Genomic DNA, 25,560 nt, shown 5'->3' on the forward strand with positions numbered 1-25,560 from the left:
GGCTGAGGCTGAAGGAACTACCCCGCCCAGGGCTGGCCAAGTCCCAGAGATAGAAGACAACCCCGACCCTTCCAGAGCCCACAGCCCATCCACTGCCTTCGTCCACCTCTCCCACTCCAGGCCACCATCCCCCCGCCAGGGGCCAGCAACCAGAGGACCAGGGGCAGCCTCTGTGCCCGAGAGGGGCTGAAACCATCCAAGCCCGTCAGTCCACACGTGCACACCCGCCTCGCCCGCTCCTGCCCAGGAAACCCCAGGAAAAGCTCCAGCCCACCAGCTCTCCTGCTTCCTCTGCCTCTGGCCGCACCCAGGTGCTTCTCCGTGTGGCCCTCCCTGGCTCGGTGTGGGATCTGTGAGCGTCACACGCCGTCTTCTCAACGGAAGTCCTCTCCTGATTTACTGGCCTATTAGTATTCCTAAATAATTGACATATTTTTCCTACAACTGACGTAGGCCCACCTGGTAGTTATGTAGGAATAACCATAAAAATCTTTCCTTCAAAACAAACCGTAGATCCTAAAGTTTGCAAGATGCTGTGAGAAGAACACACGAACAGAGGTCTCCTCGCCCCTACTGATCTGATCCAGAAACGGAAGTGTTTGTGGAAAACAACAGTGGCACATAAATAACACCACAGAAGAACAGAGTTGTACCCTTTTATTGGCACAGTAACTTTGCCAAGGCTGGTATGAAAACAAAGTTCCAAGGAGCAAGACACCGTGGTCTGAGGCCAACAGAAGCACATGGATAAGCAAGGCGGGTGCATCACAGGAGGGTTGAGGACATAAAGTGGGTGAGACATGCAGTGGAGCTCAGAGAGGACAAGCGTCTTGTGGGGCAGCATCACGGCTCGGACCAGCAAATCTCAGCATGCTTATTGGTACTGCGTAGACCTTTGAATGGATACGCCCCCTGCACACCCCCAGCTATGAATCTGAAGCCGTATGCATTTAAGGGGGTGCTGCATCGTTTCCTGTAACCTCTACTGAAGTCAGGGGATGAGATTTCAATAAAGAGCTCACAGTCCGTGTGCCTGGAAACGCAGGGCACAGGAAGGAACCGTCTCCTGATCAGTGAATGAAACACAAGACATCGGACTCCAGCCGTACGTTTGCAGAGGTTGGAACGGTGAAGCTAAAACAGCAACACAGCCTCGGGATTTTTCGGTACTCTACATTAAAAAAAACAGGTATGTAGGAAAAGAAAAGTTCTAGAAATGATTTTTTAAAGTCTGTATTTTGAAGAAAGGGAGCACCACCCATTGCATAAAATTATAAAATACAATAACAAACATGTAAATCATTAACAGGATTGTAATTCCAATAAAACGCAAACACCTACAAATAAAACCTAGGTCCTGGAGAGTGTATGAGAGTAAAATGGCTGGAGGGTAAGATGCAAGGGGTCGGACCCTATAAAGACAACTCTGCGGTGTAGGGGTCCCCCTCCTCCATCATCCTCTCCCTGCTCAGCCACACTTTGTCCGGCCTTTCTCTCGCTACCTCGGGGTAGCACGGCCCTAGGACCACAGAGCTTGAAGATCAGAGTGCATCCCCGCAGAACGGATGAGAAAACACAGACACGCACACAGAGACACGCACACTCACACACTCAGGGAATCTCGTGTATTTAACTGGGCTGTCCTGTGCTTTTCGTGTAGATGCGGACAGAGCCCCTAGCATGTACCAGGGGCAGCCTCTGTCTGTGAGCCTGGCATCTCCAGGCAGTGAGTCTGCAGTCGGGGCCCATCACAGGGTAGTGTCCCAGAACTTGGGGGGCGGCCTGCCGCAGGAGGCCCCCTCGGGCTTCTTCAGGAGCGTGGGCTTCTTGCACGGAGGTGGCGGAGGTGCCCTGGGCTCCGCGTGGCACAGGATCTGTGGCCAGTCTCCTCTCTCCTCGCAGAGTTTCCGCCTCCAGTCCAGGAGCTCCCGAAGGGCCACGCTCTCATTCTCGGACAGCCTCAGCTGATGGATTACCTGGGGGACGGAAGCAGGGGGTAAAAAGAGTAGCACCAAATACTGTGAATGAATGAGAAGTATAAGAGCAACACCTGGACGCCAAGGCTCTGATGGGGTGGGAAGAGAGCTTGGACATCCACTCTAGAACCTCCTGGCTCTGCTGCCCTGGGAAACGGCATCCAATGCAGGTCGGCTGTGAACTGCCGAATTAGGACGATGAATGGAACTTGGAAATCAGTTAGGGTAAGTACCTCCCGTGGTACAGGAAAGACTCACATGTCTGTTTGCCCTTTGCCCTCTCTGTTATATACATTCTTACGACATCTTGGACTTTTTCTTCATTGAATATAGGACGATTGTAATTCTGCCTATAATAGATGTTTCTGGATTTCTTCAGCTGCATCCCACTCCAGGATCCACCCCTCTGTCTACGCACAGTTACTAGTCAACACCTTTTAAGGTCATGTGACCCCAACTCTGACCATCATGCGTTAGCCCCAGGAGTCCACAGACATGGGAACTTCAGGGGTCTTTGCAGGAGGGCATCACCGCGTGCAAGTGTATTGGCTGCTCGGTCTGGCTTCCTTGGGGTCCCTGAGGGGAGGCAGAGCTTGCCCCCAGGGACAGCTAGGGCGTGTGGCAGGCTGCAGGCTGTGGGCTCTGCGCTCTGCCAGCAGACAGTCGTCTGGAGCAGCTGCACGTGGCAGAAACCAAATTGGCCGTCAGTTCCGTAGTGAGTGTGCTGGTTTCACAAAATGAGATTCTGGACATCAGAACGGGACTACTGGGGGGAATTCAGAGGGAACGAGACGGCCTCAAGGCACCTACTACTTTGTTCCCACATAACTTCCATCCTTTCCATCAAGATAAATGGGAATAAAACAAAGCAGGGCATGGTGGTTGGCTTATGTGAGGAGAGTCACTTGAAAACAGCAAGGCCATCCGTGTTCCATACAATTCTAAAGCCAACACCTTCACCGGGACACCCAAGCCTCTTGTTTACCTGAGGAAGAAGATTTTAAAGCCTAGAATCACAGAAATGGGCTGACTGTCAAGAAACGATGTTAAAACACAGAAGCTGGGGGGTCAAACCCATACCTGAAGTGCATAACTGGATTTCTGGGCTGGTTATTAGCAAAAGGAATTTCTCCCAATTGAAGCCTAGACAAACTGTGCAAAACAGGCCTGTGACCGTCCAATCCCCAAAGCAACCTCCAGGCACTGAGAGAAAGTGAGTGGCCAAAGCAGTATACCCCCCTTTACAAGGGGGTTGCTCCCTAGTCTCCAGGACTGCACCAGAATGACCTGGAAGTCAGAATCCTCCTGCTGGGAGACTCTTGTGGAAGCCAGATTGCCTCTACTGTCAGGGAAGTGAGCCAGGAGAGCCGGGTGGAGGGTGTGCATAAAATTAGTTATTTAGTAGACGCTTCAGAATGCTAAAGATGCGTCAGTACTTTTCTAAGCACCTTACAAATATTAACTCACGCAATGCTCCCAAGAGCTCTACAAAGCGGAGCTAGCATCTGGCAGGTGAGGAAACTGAGGCACAGAGAGGTTAAATCATTTGCCCAAAGTCACACGGAAAATGGTGGAACCAGGCGGGCCGGTTCCAGAGTCCGTCTTCCTATTACCCCACAGTGCCTGTCATTTGCCCAACAGCCGGTGTCCAGGACCTGATATATGCCAAAGACCAGCGTCCCTATATCATCTTCCTCTTTACTTCTTTTTCTCATTGGGATTTGCGTGAAATCTGTGTGTTTCTTTCACTAACATCTCTTAGTTCCTCTGTTTTCTCCACCAGTGGATGCTGTGTTGAATCGCCTCAGGTAGAAAACATCATCAGTAGTGTCTATAGTTGGTTCACACACAATGCTTAGCGTGCGATTAGAAATTACTATACATGGGAAGAGACGAGGAAATCTACCCCAAATCAAAAGATAAAACAGATTCACAGATGATCCAGGTTTAGCGTTAGCAGATAAAGACTTTAAAATACCTGGGATTAAATGTTTAAAAGAACAGAGAAAAAGATGGACAAATAAAAAAATAGAAGAGTAGACATAAACAGTAAAAGGAGTAGCAGAAGTACTGATAGAAGAGATATAAAGAAAATGGCAAAGCAATATTCAGAGATAAGTTTCCAAAACTTGTGAATGGCACCTACATACATATTAAGAAGTTTGGAAAAGGCACGATAAATACACTCCACCACCAACAATAAGAAAAGAAGGCAGATCATATTAAAAAGGCCAAAGGTCAATGACAAAAAAAAATGTTTTCAAAATCTACAAGAAAAAACGCAATACCTTCAAAGGAGCAACAATGAGAATGGAAGCTGACTCCTAAACAGAAATACTGGAAGCCAGCAAACAATGAATCACAAGTTAAAGTACTGAAAGGAAGTAATTCAACCTGTAGGATTCTAGACTCAAAAAAAAAAAATCCCTAAAAAATGAAAGTGAAACAAAATGTTATTGGACAAACAAGAACAAGGAAGTTTGCTATCACAGGTCTTGACTATTTTTTTTAAGGTGAAGAAAATGATCCTAGATGGAAAAAAAAAAAAGGAAATTTAAGAGAGGATTAAGGACACTGGAATTAAATCCATGGGTAAATACAAGTTATGCGTTTGGAAAACGTCTTATAGACTTTAAGTCATATGTAGAACAACGCGCCAACCCTAACTGCAAAAGTCAGGAGGGGTTACGTGGAGTTCAGAGGCTCTGAGGTTCTAGCAGTATTAGGGAAATGACAGAAGTAATACAATTTAAGAGGAAAGAAATCAAGGCTTCATGCTTTATTCTCTAGGCACGTACAAAAAGAATAATGATAGAATGTGTCATTAACAAATTATTAGGAAATAATAAATTTCAATTCATCTAAAAGAAAGATGCAAGTATCTACATCTGTATCTATAAGTGGAGGTCAATTCCGAACAAAACAGTGAAGCGTAAAAACGGAATCCAAATCCCCACCCTGCAGTTGATGCTGTTCGCCTGCAGCCGGCTGGCATGTGCTGTATTTATTTTCATGCTGTCGTGACCACACGCTCTGTCCTCTTATCAAGCACAAAATACACCTATGCTATAGTTATTCTCAACCCTAAACTCTTTTCAGCAGCTTTTCATAATGACCAAAACTATACACTAGGTGTGACCCTCTGCTAAGACCTTCGTTAACAGGAAAGATTTAGAGATTGAGTCACTCCACAGAAGCAGCCCGATCTGCTGAGAGTGACTTTCAGCAGCTGCTGATCTGAATTAGGCTTGTGGGGAGCGATTTTGACATAAAATGTCCCAAATCCCCTGAGTCACGGCTTCGCTGAAAAAAAAAAAAAATGCTCTCTATCCTTTCAAAGCTTCTCGACGTTTACTAAAAATATCTGAATTCCCAAGCACATTATAAAAGGTGAAACTTATACACACAAAGCATTAGAAAGCACTTTCTTAATGAGGGTATTGATGTCCTGAATAATGTAGTGGGTACAGAACACCATCTTTGAATCCACCACCAAGAGCTCTCCAAGCTTCCTTGATAAGCAAAAATTTGACTGATGTTTGCAATAATCAAACTAATGCTCAGAATACACTCTCCTTTTGAGAGATCCCATGAAACTTTGTATTACATAGATTAATAGGTATTGAGTAAAATCTAATAGGCATAGAAAGATAGTTGCTGGAATGGCAGAAATGAGATGCTAAAATATTAACATTATTGATCTCCATTTTAAAAAAACACAAAGAATCTTCACAGGTTATGCCTTAAATGAAGGTTAAAATTCTGTGTAAGGATATTTGATAGGTCACTACTTTCAACACAATGAAGTTCAAAGGGTAGTTTAAAAAATTGATCTGTGAGACAATAAACGGATCAGAAGATGAAGACAGGATGCCCTGACTAATGATGTTTAATCTGCTTTATTTAGGTTTATTAAATGTATCAGGTTATGAGGCACAAGAGTCATATCTGTAACAGGCAGTGAAAGAGTTTTACTATTTTAGAAGAGCGACCAAATACAACTATGAATGTTTTTTAAGTTGTGGTCAAGTAATAGGTGAGGAATAAAAAAGTATCTGCGATATTATCTAGCACGGTAAAAACATCTAAATCAGTGTTTTGTCATTCTTTAAATTTCATGTCCTATTTGTAGTAACAAAAACCATTACAGCTTCCCTTACCATTATTTGTTATTTCACAACAAGTTAAATATTATCATTAAAACGGCAATAATGATTTTGTAACACAAAATAGCTTTGGTATCGAAAGGGAACCATTTTCATAAAGAGAAGTGACTCTGGGGCTTAAGGATGCCTCTGGCAGTGTGGGTCTGGAGTCAGCTGGCTTCACCCAGGTCTCATTGATCCTGATTTATTCGGAGATTATAGGATGTCTTATTGGTGTCTTTTAACTTAAATCGTGCTCCCCATTGCTTTAAAAGATGTGTATCTACAGCCCATATCACCACTTCGGATAGTTACTTCCTTACTTATTTTCTTTTCTGGCATGTTGTATAGACCAGTGTTTGTACATGAAAACATTCTCTTTCAGAACCAGACGGCAAGAGCTGTAGTTGGGAAAGTAAGAAGTGTTCCACACCTGGGAACCTCTGGGCTCTACGTGGCGCTACCTCTGTGTGCCATGAAAATGACTGAACCCTGCTTTTAAAGGAATTTTTAGACATGCCAATGACGTCAGTGCCTTGACATGCTGCACGGGGCATGGAGATGGGGTAGGTCCACGAGTGGGAGGTTTTTTGTAAAATTATTTTTCACTGTTTACCTGGGGAAGGGGGCTGTATGGAGGAAGGTCTGGAGAGACTTCACAGAGGTGGTAGCTGTGATGTGAATTTTGAAAAATGAAATGGGCCCCGGGTAGAAAGGGGGAGAGAAGGCACTTCCACGGGGCTTGATGTAGACAAGCACCAGGAATGACACTGAACTTCATTCTCTAACAGGGAATCACACACCCACGGGGACTTTGATTCTGGTGTGAACAGGGGTGGGATGGTTGACAAACCAGGACGCTCTAGCCAGGGCGCCCGGGCTGGGATCCTGAATCTGGAACCTAATGGTTGTGTGACCTTGAGCAAGCCCATCAGCCTCCTCACCTGTAAAGTGGGCGCACGGTGATCATCTACCTCAAAAGGATGGATCTGGGCTACTTAAGAGCGCCCTAAAAATGTAACGAGTGCTCTATAAATGCGGGCGATTATGATTGCGTCATGGCTAACTCTTTGACTTGAGAAAATCCCTAAACATTCTGAACTATGATTATCCTGATGACTCAATCAGATTATGTTAAAGGAAAGTACTTCTCACAATTTGTGGCCCTATGAAAATATACAGTAGTCTTTTCCTTCCTTAGTAACGAGAAGATTTCAAAATACTGAGCAACACACTAGACTGATAACATAACTAGGATTTATATATGATTTACAACTAAAGAAAGTTATGCAAGAAGAAGGTCTAGACGTTTTTTGAATTTCAGAGTAAGATATAAAGGGCAGTAGTGAGTAGTTTAAACAACAGTTAAATGTTTTGGAAACTGGGATTTGTATATGTATTTTCAGGGGTCCTCAAGTTCTTGGGACAGCCTAAAATTTTTTGCTTTTTTATTTGTATGTGCTTTGGATCACTTGAATACCTACTTTTTAAGCTAGCGCTCAGTGAGATTTAATTTTCTGACTTCGTATGTTATTTACAAGCAGATTGACACAGGTAATATTGTTTATATTGTTTCAGGTTAATGAGAAAAAGGTAGATGGATTTGATATTCAAATAAGGCACCTTCCTCCAATAAAAAGCTAAGTGATTTGACATCGTAGGGTAGGCTGCCTAGCAGTTCAAATAGAAGCGATAGACTGGGATTAATCAAAGGTACAAGATGGCAGATCCGTACCAAAGTTCATGCATTTGAGTCAGTACCAGATTCATATTTTCAACAGTAATTTCATCTAAAGAAAATCATACCTAACATAAATGTTGTGAATTTTAATGTTTTCTTGCTTTTGTAGGTTTTTGTTTCACTCAATTTGTAAATTGGCTTTGATTTTATAGCTGTAGTAAAAGCTAAAAGGATAAAGAGATTTGACAGTAATGATATGTGTATACACTTAATTAACATTATAGTGAAATAATTTAAGAAATGTTAAGAGTCAAGGATGAATTTTTATTATTTAAAAAGGGTCATATATATTATAATATGCAAGTGGGGGAAAAATGCTGATCTAAGTGGGTAGAATTCCCCATGAGTAAAATTAGTCCCTGTTTGACAAGACTATGGGTGTCCTTTAGAGTCTAAAACTGGTAAATTAGTAAATTAATCTCTGCCCAGCACAGTGCATTCAATGCACTTACGTAGAGGGTCTGGATGGAGTCAGTGTATGAATGCCAAGATGCATGTTTGAGAAAAGGGACAAATGTCATCACAGTGTATCAGACTTGTGGTTTCACTTTTTTGTAAACTTGGGGGGCAATTGAGCACCACACCTCCATTAGTTCCTGGGAAGGGAAAGGAAGAGAGAGCCTTTGAGCAATGCCAGACAGACTGTGGATGAATTCTCAGTCTTGAGATGTAATTCACATCTCACGGATTCAGATAAGACCCTTTCAAACACTGTAAAGCCCTGGGAATGTACTCAAAATGCTCTGCTGCTCTGAAATCACACAGGGTGTGAGGCGCCCCGGACTCATTAGTTACTCTGAATTCAGACCTGCCTACATGGGTTTGAATGGTTGGTGAGAGGGGTCATTGAAGAGCGTGGGACAGTCACCCTAGACTTCAGGGTGGCCAAACGATGCAATGCCTCGAGCAATCAAACAGGCTTATCCTATTCTACTGTCTGAATGTGTGTCCCCCAGATTCACATGTTGGGGTCCTACACCCAAAGTGATGGTATTTGGAATAAGGCTTTTGGGAGGTGATTGGGTCATGAGGGTGGAGCCCTCATGAATGGGATTAGTGCTCTTATAAAAGAGACCTCACAGAGCTCCCTCACCCCTTCTGCCCTGTAAGGACACAGCCAGAAGTCTGTGACCTGAAAAACAGACTTCACCCAACCACTCTGGCACCCTGATCTCAGACTTCCAGCCTCCAGAACTGTGAGAAATAGAATTCTGTTGTTTATAAGACACCTAGTCTGTGGCATTTTGTTACAGCAGCCAGAATGGACTAAGACATCTTATGCCCAGAATTATTATTTTTGGGTGTCATGGGGAAAATGGTACTATTCTATAACAGGTGCAAAACTCAGGCTTCTAGAAAAGGGCACACACTCTCTGTCAGCTTAAATGTCTTTGAAAACAAATTGTTTGGTGGAGGATCTAATAATACACTTGGAAATTATTCTGTGGTTTTTATTTGAAAGTTTGACACCTGGAAGAGATCTGGAAACTTCAGAGCTTAGGGTCCACTTGGATTAAGTATTTCCTGGGAGCTGGGATAATGTGACTCTTCCAACACCACTGGAAAGCAACACCTGAGGCACTGCAGGTAGGCTGCACTTAAGGGGTGGTCAGCATTTTAAATTGACACCCTCCTGTCAGTTTAGACCCCCTAAAACGTGGCCTGGCTTGCATATATAGCCCCACTTTCTCCCTTCTGCCCTTATGGAAGGATCGAGCAAGGGAGAAGCTAAGGCATCCATGTTCAGTAAACAGGCGTGCCTCTCATCAGCCCATGTCAAGCTCCCAGAACATGTGAACAGACACACAGATGATCACAGTCTGAAGTCAATTCCCTATGGGCTAGGATCCTCGTCCTGGAACAAAATCCCTTCCTTTCAGCAGATTTTTAACAAGAAGATTCCTTACTTGAAATTAATCCTTAGAAAATAGTGTTACTTAAGACACCGGTGATTACGACCTGAACAACTCAGGATGGGGTTAAAAATAACGTGTGTTTTTTTCCCCTGTTATTGAGAAAAGTCTTGTTGATTTGGTATTTAAAAGACATGAATCTAGACTCCATCCTCTTCACCACCCCCCAACTCCAGGTTTGTGAACTGTTTTGTGTCTTCTAACATCTAGGAGACGGCAATTAGACGTGAAGATAGAATTTGACTAAGTGACCTCTTGCAAGTTCGACATCCCTGAGTGGGACTTTTATAATCTGTGCACTTACCTTCAGGGGTTAAAAACCACAAAATCTCTCACAACCCAGAGGGAAGCACAACATTATGTAAAGGCTTAATGAGGTTTATTACATATATATCTACTTGCTAATTTTTAATGGTTTTCTATTGTGTCATTAACAGAGTCCTATGACATGAACTAATTAAAAAATGAGATACAAATTTTCTTCACTTCCTGTGGCTATGCATTTCTATGAATAATATTAATAAATGTAAATTAATAATTTGCTGCTGATTTTTACCTTAAGTCTTTCCCTTCTAGGATAAAAATAGTATTTGTTAAATAATTCATATGTAAAATCATGTTGCTGTTCATTTGTCACAGCATTGATTTTTCTATTGACTATTCACCCAAAGGTGAAAAGAGGCATTTACTGACATTTATGGAAATTAAAAGAAGACAGCCTCTTGGCTGACTGAATAGTGAATATCAGTGTTTCAAATGCAAATTCCATTTCCACTTATGCTAACAACATGTTGGAGGAAAAGCATTAAAAAATGAAATTTGAAAATCAGTTTATAAAACCAAAGTTTACCTAAATAGATCCCAATGACATGGCTTAAAATGAAATTTGATTCAAAAAGTCTCTGATTAAAGGGTTGTGCATCTCCACACTTCAGAAAAAAGAATCAAGAAAATGATCTGAGAGCAAAACAGCATTTCTCGTTTAGGCAGAAGAGAGCTGATCCCTCTTAATTCAGAAATAGTCATTTAGACAGCAATCCAATTAAGTTCTTTCTTGCTATTTTGTCTCCTTTTTCGCCTACGGGTTAAAAAAGGGAAAATATCCCTTAAAAGGAACAGGTTCTATTGGAAACAAGAGTATATCTGGACAACAGGCAGTGAGGGAAGGAAGAGAGGATTTTAATTGTTTCACCTTATCTGTGCAAGTTGATTTCTTTAAAAAAAAGTAACCACCGTCCTTTATTTTTATAATAAGTAATATTATATTGGAGCACATTTAATATAATTTAAATGGACAGCTATTTGCATTTGGCAGCTGATTTTAAGTCCATAGCTAAGAATAAAAATCGACTCTGATGAGTGGATGCATGTTTCTTCCTACTGATGGAAAGTTATAAAATAGAAATTCATGATTGTGCATCACACGACAATTAATTTGTGACATTTCAGGATATGGATTTTGTATGAGTTCTGGTCTCTTACCTCAATTCACTTAAAAACATGGCAGTACCAGGATTAGTGACTAGAAAATTGTAGCAAAAACTAATAGCATATATTTAGAGTACATTTATAGTAATGACATATTACATTAATGGGTTCAAATACAGAGAATATATGGAAAAATATAAATCTATTATAACGGAAACATAGAAAGTAAGAGTATTACAATTCCTTTAAAAGTATTTTTCTTGGGATTATACGGGAGGCTCACTGCAAATACCAGGAGGTATTATTAAGGACAAATAATCTACTAGATTTTCTCTCTCTAAAGAATAAGTCTGTTTATAAAATTTGCTTGTTCAAAAATCTTCAATGCTGCCTTGCCCTAGCCTAAAGGGTCAAGTCCACACACCTTAGCATGTTACAGAAAACCCTGTATTTTCTGACCACACTAATTATTCCAGCTTCATCATCACTCACCCTCACATAGACTCTATACGTCAATTCAATCAGATGTACCCAGAACACACTCTGTAATTCTATTTATCTTCTCTGTGACAGTCCCAGTTTGTATGCCCAGATACAGAAAGCTCGAAGGTTTCCGGAGCCCATTTCAAGCATCACCTTCATGATCTTGTTTCATATTCTTAAAGCATTGTCACAGGTTATTCTAGTAAAATCTCATAACCATGTGAGATAAGCAGGTTAAGGATTATTAGCCTCTTTTCATAGATGCTGAAATTCATCTTTAAAGCCCAAACTCACTTGGCTAGTCAGTGGTAGAGTCTGGATTCAAACCCAAGTACATTGAGTTTAGTCGACCTTCTTAATCACGTTGACTTCCAAGAAGTTTTTCTTGTCTGCTAATCAATGAACACACGTGCTTTCAATGATTATGAGACAGAAAGCGCCGTGATGGGGTCCATGGGACTTAGAATCGCGCGGTGTGACCTGCTCCCTCAAGAGGCTTTCATCTGAGTATGAGCAACAGGACATAAAAACGTAAAGAGTCAGATGAACAAACAAGCTTAAACAGGACGTCAGCACAAAAACTTCATGAGGAAGCACAGCATTAACTGATTAATAAATTACAGATGCAATGACTGTTGTTGGGATACAGAGGAGACATGACCCATTTCAAAGCCAGTACGGCCAAGAGACTTCTGTTGGGCTGTGGGATTTGTTTTGGACTAAAAGGATGAGTCGGACACACAAAGAAGAAAGGCAACTTGGGTCGAGTGGGATAAGGAATGGTGTCCACGCTTTTGTTCACGTCTACGTCGACAATGACCGAAAAACAAAAGAGAGAGAAAACACTGTGCCATGTGGTATACAACTTGAGAGTTAGCTTTGAACTAGTCATGCAGATGTGAATAAGTCAGAAAGGAGATAAGATACAGGTATGAAAGTGAGGAAAGCAAGGGTCACGACCATGGCAGATAAGCACTCCACAGCCTCCAGAGGATGGAGGGTCCAAGTCCAGGGATACTTAACCTCACTGTCCAAATGGCCAGTATCTTCACTTGCATGGCTGTGTAGGGCACAGTTTACCTGTTAACCTATTCATTCCTCAAAATACTTATTTCCCGAAACAATCACAATCTGTGTTATGGTATTAAATATAATTAAATAAGAATGAGGAAAACCACTTCGTGAAACTGAATGCTAATAAAACTATGAGCCCAATCCAGATGGATTTTAAGAATCAACTATATTTAAGAAAGGGGCATAGTTTAGCATGGGGGAAACATCTTCTCTGTCCTCAACCTTGAGTCTCCTCCGAAGTTTAGTTACCAGTTAGAGCCACCTGCTTGAGAATGAGAGATAAGAGAGGCAATTCCTTCTAATCATTAAATGCACAAATAGGTCCTAAGAGTATTAGACCATTTCTCCAGGATGCCCAGTTTATTATAGGGGTCTCACTTTATCCCTGAGTAAAATAAATTCTATTGATTCGGAGGGATTTCTGTGTGACCAGTTGTTAAGAATTACAAGCTTTGCTTTTACATATTTATGACTCGGTGGGAGCACCAGTGATCATTATTTTGTATTAAAATGTCTGATAAGCAACATTCCAATAATCCTATCATCAGAAGACATGAACAGGCATGATTTTTACCACCTTAAAGAATAAAGATTGCTAAATAATAATGGAGGCTAAACTTAGTGAATTAAGGACTATAAATAATGCTCAGTAGCAACACCTGAAACATTAGGCCAAATAAATGAGAAAGGGTACCAGTTTACATTACCCAAGATGCTGTAACAGGCAAACCACAAATACCAGTGGATTGACACAAAATCCACCCATTTTAGCCTTGTTCATGTTAAGGCTAAAATGGGTGTTTTCTGATCAGTGGATGGATGACCTCCACATTGTCACAAATGTACTCTGCATCTTCTGGGTCTTGGAGTATTGTGTATCCAGCTTTTGGATGGGAAAGGGCATAAAGCACTCACAGTCCAAGGGAGGTTTGCATGGACCAAGGCTGGAGGGAGCTCACATCAGTACTCCTGCTCCATTGGCTGTATCTCAGTCACATGACCACCTCCAATCACAAGCATGCTGGGAAACGTAGTCTAGCTAGGCGCTTCCAAAGAAATGGATTTGGTGGGCACTGTGTCTGCCAGGGGTGGTGCCTAGGGGTCAATGACTGTGTCTTTAAGACACAGTCATTGCAAATCATGCGGGTACAAGCGCTAGAGAAAATAGAGAAAGGAAAAGAGATGTCAGGAAGCATTAGAAAGGAAAATAGACAAGATTCTGCCAAAGTAGGCAACATACAAGAGCAGATCTTTTTAATCAAGACTCCTTTCCCAAAATAGATATTAAAAATCACCTGCAAGTGTATACAATTAATTTAAATCCACTTGGGCTTCAAAATCTAGGCTTTTTATGTCATTGACTTTATGACACTTCTCCCAATATCGTAGTTCATCTGTTTTAGAACCTATTTCTGACTCTGTCAGAAATGACAGTTTCAAATAATAGTGTAATCATAGAAATCAGAGAAAAATCAGGTCTTGGAGGTCTACTAAGGTCATAAAATACATTTCTTTACCAAGGTTGGCTAGATTACATTTCAGCACCATGGAAAACTTTCTGTTCCTTTAGCCTAAATTTTTCTTTCAAAGTTGTCAGGCCCCATTAATGTACAGAGTAGTACACTTAATAAGTCAGAAACTCTGGGGCCCAGGTTCCCAGGTATCAATCTTCCAGTTCTCTGTATCTGGAGCAGGAACAGAGCTATTTGTCTTATATTTTCCACTTATAAAAAAGGCAAACCTGGTTAACGGTTTTGAAGAAAGACAAGGCAATACAGTCATAACTGGGATTTTACATTTAGCCTCTTGCTGTCGTTTATAACTTAAAAGTTCCCTTTTTCTAGAATTAACACTTACAGCTAATGGTAATTTCTACCGCTCTTCAAGGAGACATCTAGCCATATTGCAGAATGGAGTTACTCCATTCCAGCCACGCTGGCCATCTTGCGATCCAGGCCGGCTCCTGTCCAGGGTCTTTGCTCCTTCCCCACCTGGAGTGCTCCCCTGACCTCAGCCTGCAGAGATATCACAAGACCCTTCTCCTTTTTAAAAACATAGTCACCATGTATACTTCAACAAAACAAACAAACAAAAAACACATAGTCACAATTCTGCGTTCTCGTTCCTTTCATATTTCTTAAAATTAATTTTTCCTCATTGATAATAGTCATTGTCGTCACTGGAAAAACATTCTGCATTTAAATACATTTAGGATACACATACGGTGCAATTCTATGAAGGAAAAAATACAAACTATAGGATTTGTCTGTGTTATTTTCCAAGCTTCTATATATCTATACAGGACATGTCCCTTTCCTGTTGAAAACACGGCCATTTAACTCTTAACCATAAAATTAATTTACTGCCTTCATTGCTTGCCCATAATATGGAAGTCACGAGTGGTGCATACTGATTTCCCGAAACCTCAGCTGTGGGAAGAGCTTTCTATGATAGATCTCCTTCGGTTTGTAGCTTACAAGTGAAATACACATATTTCCTTTGGAAAGGGTTATCTAATTTCTATTCCCCATCATGTGTTTTAGAATTACCCCCTTAACATGAAAGGAAAAGTGTCTACATTTTGTTATTTTATCTAGCACACTGTTTCGTTTCCATGCCACAATATAGTTCAAGCAGTCCATGTGACAAATAAAATGCATATAGAAAGAAGGCATTGGGTTTACTGAGTGCTCTGCAAACTCTTCATTTCTTTGATATGTGACATTACAAAAAGACTCCTTTGATGGTTCAGTAAAACAAACCACATAACAATTCGCTTCTTGGTGTGGATCGACTGCATATTGATTCTGTTAGGGCTTTCACTGGCGGCTGTGACGGAAGGGAGTAGATATTTATTAAGCTCTCAGGCCCTGGATTGCCACTATTTTATCAGAAACCATCCATGATTTCTTACATTGAATATTTGAATATTACAGATATGAAGAACAACTTTTAGTGCTCTTTTAAAAAGCCAAAGAATATTAAAAAAAGTTTGGCAAGAAATACAATAAATGGCCACAACGAAGATCGAAGATTGTAAACCACACAATATTACTGGGCAGAACAGATAGATGAGAGGAATAGAATGTCAGGAAGTGAAACCTGGTAAAGTTAAAATGAGAATGTAAATACAAATTAACTATGCTCAAGTAAAAAGTAATCTCATTTTTCAATGTCAAGTGTGGACCCCTAAACAGATGTGTAAATAGCGATTTTATGCCGAGGGCAAGCACTGAGCGCTTTATTTCATCCATCCTCTCTGCTGCCCTCCTGCCTTCCGGCCTGCCCTCTTCTGCTCTGCTCAGGCTTTTGCTCTATTTATAATCCGTGGGCTCCCTGTGTCAGGTTACCTGGCCCCCTGAGTCAGCATTGCAGTCTCAGCACAAACACAAATAGGTCCCTCTAGGCTGGTGGGTGTGTTCTCAGTATTTGATTCAGTGCTGAGTCTCTTCTCCCCACTGACTTACCTCTAAGGGACTGCATCATGCCAAATGGTATAAACTTAAAAAACAATGATTTCACATGTTACAAAATGGCAAGTAGATAAATGGCATGGTATTTTTATAAACACTGTCTAATTCAAAAACCAACATGAAGTGGCTTCCTCAACCTCTGCGATTCCAGTTTTGAGAACTGGGAAATGCCACAAAGCCCCCCTTCAGGACTAGGATGTGGGATTCCACGACGTCACACCTTCACTGCTGGTTTACCTGTGCCCTGGGGTGCAGAAGGACATGAATAGTTCGCCTCGGTTCACGGCCTGGACCTACCAAGCCTTCTACATAAGGAGCATAAGTGATCACAGCCACGTACTCGATCCGGCTAGTGTCTCAGCTTCTACTAGTTCCAAATATTTTAAGCAAAATTGATTTTTACTACTTTTACATAAAGTCCTTACAGTTTGCAAATTGATTTTAAAAATACGATGGAATAGAACATAAACTACATTTTCTATATTCTGTACCTTGAGAAAAGAAGCTATTTATGGAGGTGCTACCCCTATTAGAAAATTGTTTACATCTACATTAAGAATAATGCACGCTCTATGTAAAACTTGAAAGATGAATGGATAAAGAAGATGCGGTACATGTATACAATGGAATACTACTCAACCATGAAAAAGAACAAAATAATGCCATCTGCAGCAGCATGGATGCAACTAGAGATGATCATACTGAGTGAAGTAAGTCAGAAAGGGAAAGACAAACACCATATGATATCACTTCTATGTGGAATCTAAACTATGGCACAAGTGAACGTATCTACAAAACAGAAAGAGACTCACAGATATAGAAAACAGACTTGCCGTGGCCAGTGGGGAGAGGCGGAGGGAGAGGGGGATGGACTGGGAGTTTGGGGTTAGTAGATGCAAACTATTACATTTAGAATGAATAAAAAACAAGGTCCTACTGTATGGCACAGGGAACTATATTCAATATCCTGTGATAAACCATAATGGAAAAGAAAATAAAAAAGGAGTGTATATATATGTATAGCTGAGTCACTTTGCTGTACAGCAGAAATTAGCATAACATTGTAAATCGACTATACTTCAATTTAAAAAAATAGAGAATAAAATTTTAAAAAAACCCTTTGATATAAAGTAACTTTTATAGATAATAACAGTAAAATCAGATTAGTGTGTCAGTCAAAATTCTTCTTTGCAAGCAACAGAAACTAACTCTAACAGGTAGAAGATTTATTGGAAAGCAAAATAATTGGACGTGAAGTTAAGGACAGGTTTGGCACATGGGCTGCACCCAAGGTGAACGCGGTGACCGGCGGTCACAGACACAGGCTAACATCTTTGGTCACTGGAGGGAACCACTGTGGCCAGATGACACCCCCATGGCGACATCTATCCTCGTCCCTTCCATCGTATGTCTCTCAACCCATAACCCATGGTGGATAGACAGAGTCCATCTCACATGCATTTATCCAGCTCTCAAAGGAAGGGAGGAAGGTGAAATCTCTCTCCTTATATTATCATGGTGGTAGGCCAGAAACTTAACTATGTGGCCAGCAGCTAAGAATACAAACCACAAATGTCCACTGCAGCTACTTAAGATTTTCACCTTGACCAAAACTTCTTTAAATTTTATGTAAAAGTTGGATGACTCCTCCATTGCTTTTAATGTCATGGTAAGCTCACTTTCAGAAACAAGACATAGGAGCTTGACATCCATTCAAACTGTGGACACTGCCTTTTCCCTATGACCTCTGGCAAATTACTAAATCTATTTCTTGTTTTCTTTATCTACAGTAACACCCAGACATTTTATCTTCCTTAAAGGGATTTCATTAAAATCACTGATGATGCTAATTAAAACATAGACATCCTCAAATAGGAATTCAATTTTTAGTCAACATTTAATTTTATTGCTACATGCCCAATCAGTTCAGGGCTGATTTTATAGAATTCTTATTTAGTAGCATTACTAGAAAGTCTAGAATTCAATATGCCTGTATGTGTCCATATTTCCTATATAAATGTCATACAAGAAGCATTTATGCTGAGAGATGTGTGGCCATTCAAGGCATAGTTCCACGTAACTGTTATAGGTCCCCAACACTGACACGTGTGTCCTGCCAGGAGAATGCCCACACCAGGCATGGAAGAAAATGAGCCTGCTTTTCCATTTCCTTGAAAATATGCCCTGTGAGATAACTGGAGATTGTTTGCATTTGAAAACAAGCCCTCATTGAAAACTGGGAATGGAAAATTATTCCCGGTGGTCTTTCCCATCTCTCTTTGCATCTTAGCCAAATCCATGAAAGATCAGAGGGAAAGTTCCAGAGATGCCTATTTTATGCACCTTCTTTCAAAATTAACCCTTTTCTCTATGAACCCTGGAAAGGCTGTATCTATCACTGTGCTCTAACGTATAGGAGACGGTCCTATAATAAAAATCAAGCCAATGTTCTCTACAAGCAGGTTCTCCCGTGAATTATCATAGATAAAGCAGCTGTAATGCTTACAAGGTAAAGGAAATGCATCTCTAAGGAACGGAGGGGAGATTAGGACAATCTATTATTGCAAGCAATCAGCATTTTTTTTCCTATTTCAATGCCTATATATCAGCGTAAGTGATTTCAGCATATTGTCTACTGTAAGATTTATTTTTAAGATTAAATTATTGATTTTTCCCACTAGCTCATCAGTGTTATTTTAAAAATCTCAGCTGATAATATAACCGTGCCTATATAATGTCAAAGGTTCAGAGGAAAAAAGATCTTTGGCTGGATAATTGGTTTCATGAAAACATCTGAATACTTGACTGAGTTTTTAAACGATTTTAATGTAGATATTTGACAAAGCAAAAGTTGTGCTGTAACTTCATAAAAAATAATCTTGCTGCTAAAGCAATAATCTTTAATATATTGATAATAAAATCTTGGATACATTGTTGGTTGTGTACCACCTTCAAAGCAAAGTCATATTTTTTGAAGATATTTATTGAAGGCAGTATTTTAAAACTCAACATAAAAAGGACACTAAACTATTGATATGAATCTTTATTCTTTCTACAAACACTAGAGTTTATTTTAAAGTGATAATCCTCTTTATTTTGGCAAAATTTTTGAGGCCAAACACATTGCGCATACACGTGAAATTACTGAAGCACATCAGAACAGTTTTGTGAACTGCAATCTCATTTTGATTTTGCAGTGTTCTGATCATATGATAGTTTACAAATGAATTTGGATTACATGGAATTTGAGGTGGAAACTGAGAGATAATGGCCATGAAACCACAGGGACTTCAAGCATTTTCTCTCCATGTTGTCCTCACTTACAGCCTTCCTATTTCAGCTGAGGTCCAATGCAGGAAATACTAATGCCATTCAGCAGATGCAATATACCCTTCACCTGACAGTGACTTTAAAATGCCACTACATAAATTATGTCAGAACAGTTCATATGAAACCATCTATTAATTTTTATTTGTTTTGAATGTTCTTCTTTTTTTGAAACCAGCAGAAAATAGAGAGCGGTCAGCTGATACAAAGGGAAAGAGAATGTTGAGGTGAAGAAACTCACAGCAGAGTTGAAAATAACTGTGTTCCCTAGTCCAATAAGAACAAACACTCTTGGTCACACCTTCGTGAATCTCTTGTAGGCATTTAACATCAATTACTGTAGCAAAGGTAAGCATTGAGGGGTCATTACCTGAGTGGTGTGACTCTCTCTATGTCTCTGAAGGGAGGAGGTCCCACTCCCAGACAACCTGGAGAATCCATCGTCTTCAGGTAAACCTATGGAGGTCAACACAAAATAGCCGTTAAGTTGTGTGTTCTTTCCCCAAATAAAGTAAGTCATGTACTTACTGAACAAATTAAAATGGTGACATTTCACGGATTGAAATGAAGGTCCGTAAACACTCATTGAAAAATAAATTTCCCAAGGCAGCCTGGTAATACCAGGTATTGCTGGAGTTCCATCTAATCAAAGAGGAAATGTACTGACAAAAAAAGCTGAAATGATCACGAAGAAATATGTCATAATAGCACAGACGTGGGCAAAGAAGTACTGGAGGGGAGAAGGAAAACTTTTCTAGAGGCTGCAAATAGTCTGATGAAACACTGATGGGGAAAGAGAAGCCTGTGGGCAACGAAGGGTAAATGGGTCCCTGGGGTGACAGTTTGCTTCCCATTTGTGGGGTAGCAGGGTGGCTGAGAAGGGATGGAAGACAGATAAGATAAGACACCATCAAGTCTACGTGTCAGATGAATTGTATTGACTATCGTTCATTCTACACCCAAAGGAAAGGAGGAGATTGGGTGAAATTCCACGCAGAAAAGGTCAGGGTAGCTGCCCAATCACAACAGACCAATACATAACCAACCCTATAGGCTCAGTGGCAGGTCTGAGGCAACTTATATCTCCCACGATACAGAAGTGCCCTCGAGGCTCCAACAGGTTATAGTAATTATCCCTCGTGACCCAAGCAGGGTTTTCCATCGTCAGCCTGGCTGACGTTTTGGGCTGTGTAATTCTCTGCTGGGCGTCTGTCCTGTGCATCTCCTACTCAGTTGTGGCAACCGAAAATGTCCTCAGACATTGCCAAATATCCCCTGGGAGGCAAAAATCATCCCTGGCTGAGAAGCACTCTGAGAGAGGGATCAATCAGGTGACTTACTGATAAAAATGAATGGACTAAAGAGTAACAACTGTCCAATGAAAGTTCAACCTAGACAACTTTAGATTCTGAAGTGATTGCTCCTCTCATCTGAAATCGTAATTAACCAGTATGGTATAACGGATTAAACATGTACATGATTCCTGATTTAAACATCATTAGAAAATCACTCATAGTTTTCCAGTTAGAGAGTTAGTTCTGCAGAGAAGTCCACGACATCCTGTTAACACATAAGAAGTCTTCCCAGTTGATCTTGATATATATACAAATACCTTGGCGTGGAAGGGTTAGTTCATTGAGACTGGGCAGGAGAGAGCCAGTATCTAGGAAGTGATAGACATATGGATGGGTGGTCATGGGGGGACTGGGTCTCGGTCAAAAGTAATAGCAATGTCTAAAGTTGCCCAGGGGAATACTGTATCGAGACCCGGGTAGCAGGTGTGGGGAAGGGTCCAATCAAGCAGTGAGTGTTAGAGTGATCAGAATCAATACAGAGGAAGGGTGGGTGGAAATCCAAGATCACACACAGGTTGGCGTTCCAGGCAACTAGATAAGCATAGTCACAATAAAATGTATGTCCAGGTAGCAGGGCAAAGCTAAGAGTTTGGGATTCATGGGAGACGGGGATGAAGGGCCCATTGACAAGCAAGACAAATGTCTGCTGCTAGAGAATCCGGTTCACTGGACGTCTTACAGAGACTAGGAACCTGGGGAAGGAGAAGAGTGCTGTGATCCGTTTTTTAAAACGAAATAATCAATTAGAAGATTGCTCGCTGAATCCGAACAGAAAGTCAGCTTAGTGCAGATCCAAACTCAGAGCCAAGTCATTAGCATGAACTGCTCTACACAGTGTCAACTAAATAAAGTTAGGGAATATCTAGGTCACCCTCTGAACAAGGCGCTGGGAAATGCGCCAAGACTCAAGAAAAGGTCTGCCTCCAAGGATCTCAAATCTTCACGGTAATGCTTCTTAAGCAGAATACACAACAGAATGACTTAAGGGTTCCACAGGGCACAGGTGGCGTTGAGATGGATCTGGAGAAAGCAGGGATTCACTCTGGGTGAGGGATTAGAGGAAGAGTGACGGTGGAGATGCCAAAGGCTGTGGACCTTCCAGGATGGGGAGGATTTTGAAAGGTGAGCGAGGTTGAGGAAGGTCAGCCTGGCCAAGGGAACGGAAGCGCTGAAGCATCGTAACATGGAACACGAGATGTCTCCACGTCCTGGGGGTGGCCTGTAAGATGGCCGAAGTAGGGGACCTGGAGGGTGTAGTCCAGAAATTAAAGGCGTCACCTAACACTTCACAGAATCTGGCGATATTTGAAGGCAATGGGTAGCACTGTAGATTTCTGAGAAGGGCTGTGGCACCAGGGTACCGAAGTGGTGGGTGCAAAGGCATCTCTTACCTGTCGACTAAAGAAGGGTCAGGACAGACAGAGTCAGTGTCGGGGGTGGGGATGGAAGGCTGGGTGGTGACAGAGAGAGAGTGACAGAGAAGAAAGGGGCACTGGAGAAATTCTGGGAATGTCATTTCCTCCTGGTGATGCAGGAGGTGAGGGGGCTCCAGGGGAAGATGACTCTGGGGCAGCACTGACCCTGAAGGTCATAGCAGGGAGGTGAGAAAGCCCGGTTATGGCGAATACGCATGGGAGTGTGAACCCGGAGGCGCAAAGAAATAGCTGGAAGCACTGAAGGTGCAAAGGAGATTAGAAAAGGCAGGGTTTCTTTTTTTGGCCAACAAAACCTTTTATTTTGTTGCCATATTAGAAGCAGTACTTTTTAAAGGCAAATGATCTAAAAATGGCACCAAAGACACACGCCATGAAGGAAAAGAAAATGTATCAATACTTCTATTCGAACCTTAAAAATATACTTTAAAAATATCAAAAAAGTAAATTGCAAATTAAAAAAGAACAACATAGAACATTTAAATACACCAAATAAAAGGCTCTATTATTCTTAAAACATCCTACAAGTCAAAATAAAGGACCTACTTTCATATTTTAAAATATGGGCAAAGGCTCTGTACAGAAAATGAGAGACTTTAAGTGCACTAACTAATAAGTTTTTTTCATTAAGTATTCCAAGAAGTGCACATAAAACTACAATAATTAACCCATCTTATCTATCAAGACAACAAATATCTCAAGACTTTATTACAGAAATTTCGTACATATAAAAGCAAAGGGAATATGGAGTGAAACTCCATGGACCCAACACCAAGCTTCAGGATTTTCAGTATTTCAGTCTTGTTTCATCTACTTCTCATTATCTTTTTAAAAAATTACAGAAATTATATTATTTCACCTGTAAATTCTTGAACACATGTCCCTCATGTAGCTAAGGGACATTGTTACACAGAGGCATCAGAAGAACCCCAGAGCCTTGGGGTAGAGAATCCCACTGTGCTTTCCCACGGGGTTGAAGACCCCTGATTGGTGCTGGCAGCACATTCAAGGTTCATCTGAAGCCCCTTATTTGTTGACTTCCATCGGAAGTGGGATCTCCATCACAGAACTATTTCTCACACATACTTATAAACCTGCTCTAGTTCTCTCAGGGCACAGCCCTCTCCCAGACCAGACTCTGGGGCAATAATTCCCAGCAAACACAGTTCTACGCCCCTCCTTCCATGTACTCTTTCTGCGGCAGCAACAGTGTGCTTCCCTTCCCTTGAACTCTACCCACATACCCCGACTTCCATTCATGTCAGAGGCTCCGAATCATAATGTCTGAACACCAGTGTAGACCATCAAAATGACCTGCGTGTTTGACTATACACACGTGGGTACTTGGGTCTATGTGTAAACAAGTTATAAGGCATTGATTCTAGTATTATAGCCTGTGTGGTCTTGGAGGAATTAATTCACTGCCTTACACCTCATCTATGTCATGTACATAATTCTAGTTTTTATTGGATAAATCCTCAGGGATCTTCTAGCTCTAAAATATCGAAGACTTTTATGGTATCTGTGTATAGGTAATATTTATTGAGAGCTAATTTTAGCTAGCATCATCGTACTGATACTAAATCCTCATAACAATCCCACAGGGCAGGTCCTTTGATTGTCCCCATTTTTAAGCTGAGAAAACTGAGAATTGGAGAGGTTAAGTCATTTTCTCAGGGTCATGGAGTTAGCGTGCATCAGCCCTGGGTCCGAGCCCAGGCGGAGAGGAGCCGCGCGACACTGCTAGGAAATGGCAGAGTCAGCAGTTCCATCCGCCATTTTCAACCCGACTTCTCAACTACAGTGGAGGACACTGAATTAAATGAAGTCCAAATTAGAAATTATTCAATATGACTTCAAAGTATCTTTAATGAAACGGAGGAGTGGAGCAGGGCTTTCTGAATGCCTGAGGAGCTTGCTTTCTTGACAAACCTACGTTCTGCTGCTCAAAATAGATAATTGCACCAGATTCTAGATTGTCAAGTGAAGACTTGCTTCCCCTGGTGGTTTGGCTCTGAATCAGAAAGCAGTACGAATTCCAAAGAATCTATACAGTTCCTATAAAAAAGATGAGGTTGTAAAACCTATATTTGAATACATTTCATGGATTCTAACCAAGGGCTCCTTCGCTAGGGGTCTGGATCTTTCTTGAGCATGAGTGGAAAAAGCCATTCTCCAAAGTTCCCAGAGTCGATGTGGTTTGGTTCAATAGCACTAGGTTCAATGTGGCCTTGGAGTCTATAAGAATGCAGAGCTTCCGGTCTGGTAAATGGCCTCACCCAGTACTTTATCACCATAGATTATCCTTACAATGCACTGAGGACAAACACAGCACAAATAAAGAAAGACAAGCTTCAGAGAATGGTAAATGGAAAATCAAATGTAATGACTGTATTCTTTAATTGTCATTTTTTCTGAGGCCTAGCCATAAAATGTGTAGTCATCACGCAGCAAGAAAGAAAATCATACTGAACATAAAAATGGCCTAGATAGAATTTGTCATATCCTTATTTCCCCACTAAACATCTTTAGATTCACAATATTTTGTTTGCTATAACTACAACGTTCTAGCACTAAAAACTGTTCTCTAATCTAATGATAAATAACCACAAGTCCAGGGAATAATTAAATATACAAAAAAAGATCTAAGTCTGTGTTCGCATCAGTAAAAGGATGGCAATTAAAGTAAGTGATAGCTATAATTACCCACACATAACTATATTTCAGCAAATGAACAAACAGATAATTACTTCTGGGAAGCAGAGGTAGCACGCAGATACTGGCATTCCAGAGAAATCGTTTCCTTGAAAATAACACTACTTCTGATTCAATGAAAACTTCAAGTTATTTTAAACATTTATTCCCATCTCGTGCCTTTATTTAGTAAGCATATTGACTATACGCTGTGAATTGGGAACCAGTACGACTAACCGATTTGAGTTATAATGACCATGTATATATCATGTGCTGTACATATATAACATCTGATCAGTTTTTAGCATACCGACCAGGAGAGGTTTTCTGACTCTGGTCCCGGCATAGGACTTACTGGTTCTTATGAAATAGGCAACATGATCCCAATCAGTAAATGCTGTTACTGAGTGCCTGCCTGAATACCCAGAGCACTGTGCCGGTATTTTAATAGTCATGGGAAGGTTTCAGGAGCCCAGAAGCTCATGGTGTCCACACAGGTAAATCAAAATAAACATGTC

General features: G+C 41.1%; 1 protein-coding gene across 2 annotated transcripts in view; it reads right to left on the minus strand.

Moving 5' to 3' along the window:
- Positions 1–640: 640 nt before the first annotated feature.
- MYO16 (myosin XVI) overlaps positions 641–25,560 on the minus strand; it is a 478,842-nt gene continuing 453,922 nt past the window's right edge. For both annotated transcript variants that reach the window (XM_033435062.2, XM_033435063.2), the window contains exons 34-35: positions 19,931–20,016; positions 641–1,976 (exon numbers count right to left, since the gene is read on the minus strand). In XM_033435062.2, the coding sequence (XP_033290953.2) occupies positions 1,749–1,976; positions 19,931–20,016 (314 nt within the window). In that variant the 3' untranslated portion in view covers positions 641–1,748. The remainder of the gene's footprint in view (positions 1,977–19,930; positions 20,017–25,560) is intronic.

The sequence above is a fragment of the Orcinus orca genome, chromosome 18 (genome assembly GCF_937001465.1).
Source record: "Orcinus orca chromosome 18, mOrcOrc1.1, whole genome shotgun sequence".
In the NCBI taxonomy this organism is placed as follows: domain Eukaryota; kingdom Metazoa; phylum Chordata; class Mammalia; order Artiodactyla; family Delphinidae; genus Orcinus; species Orcinus orca.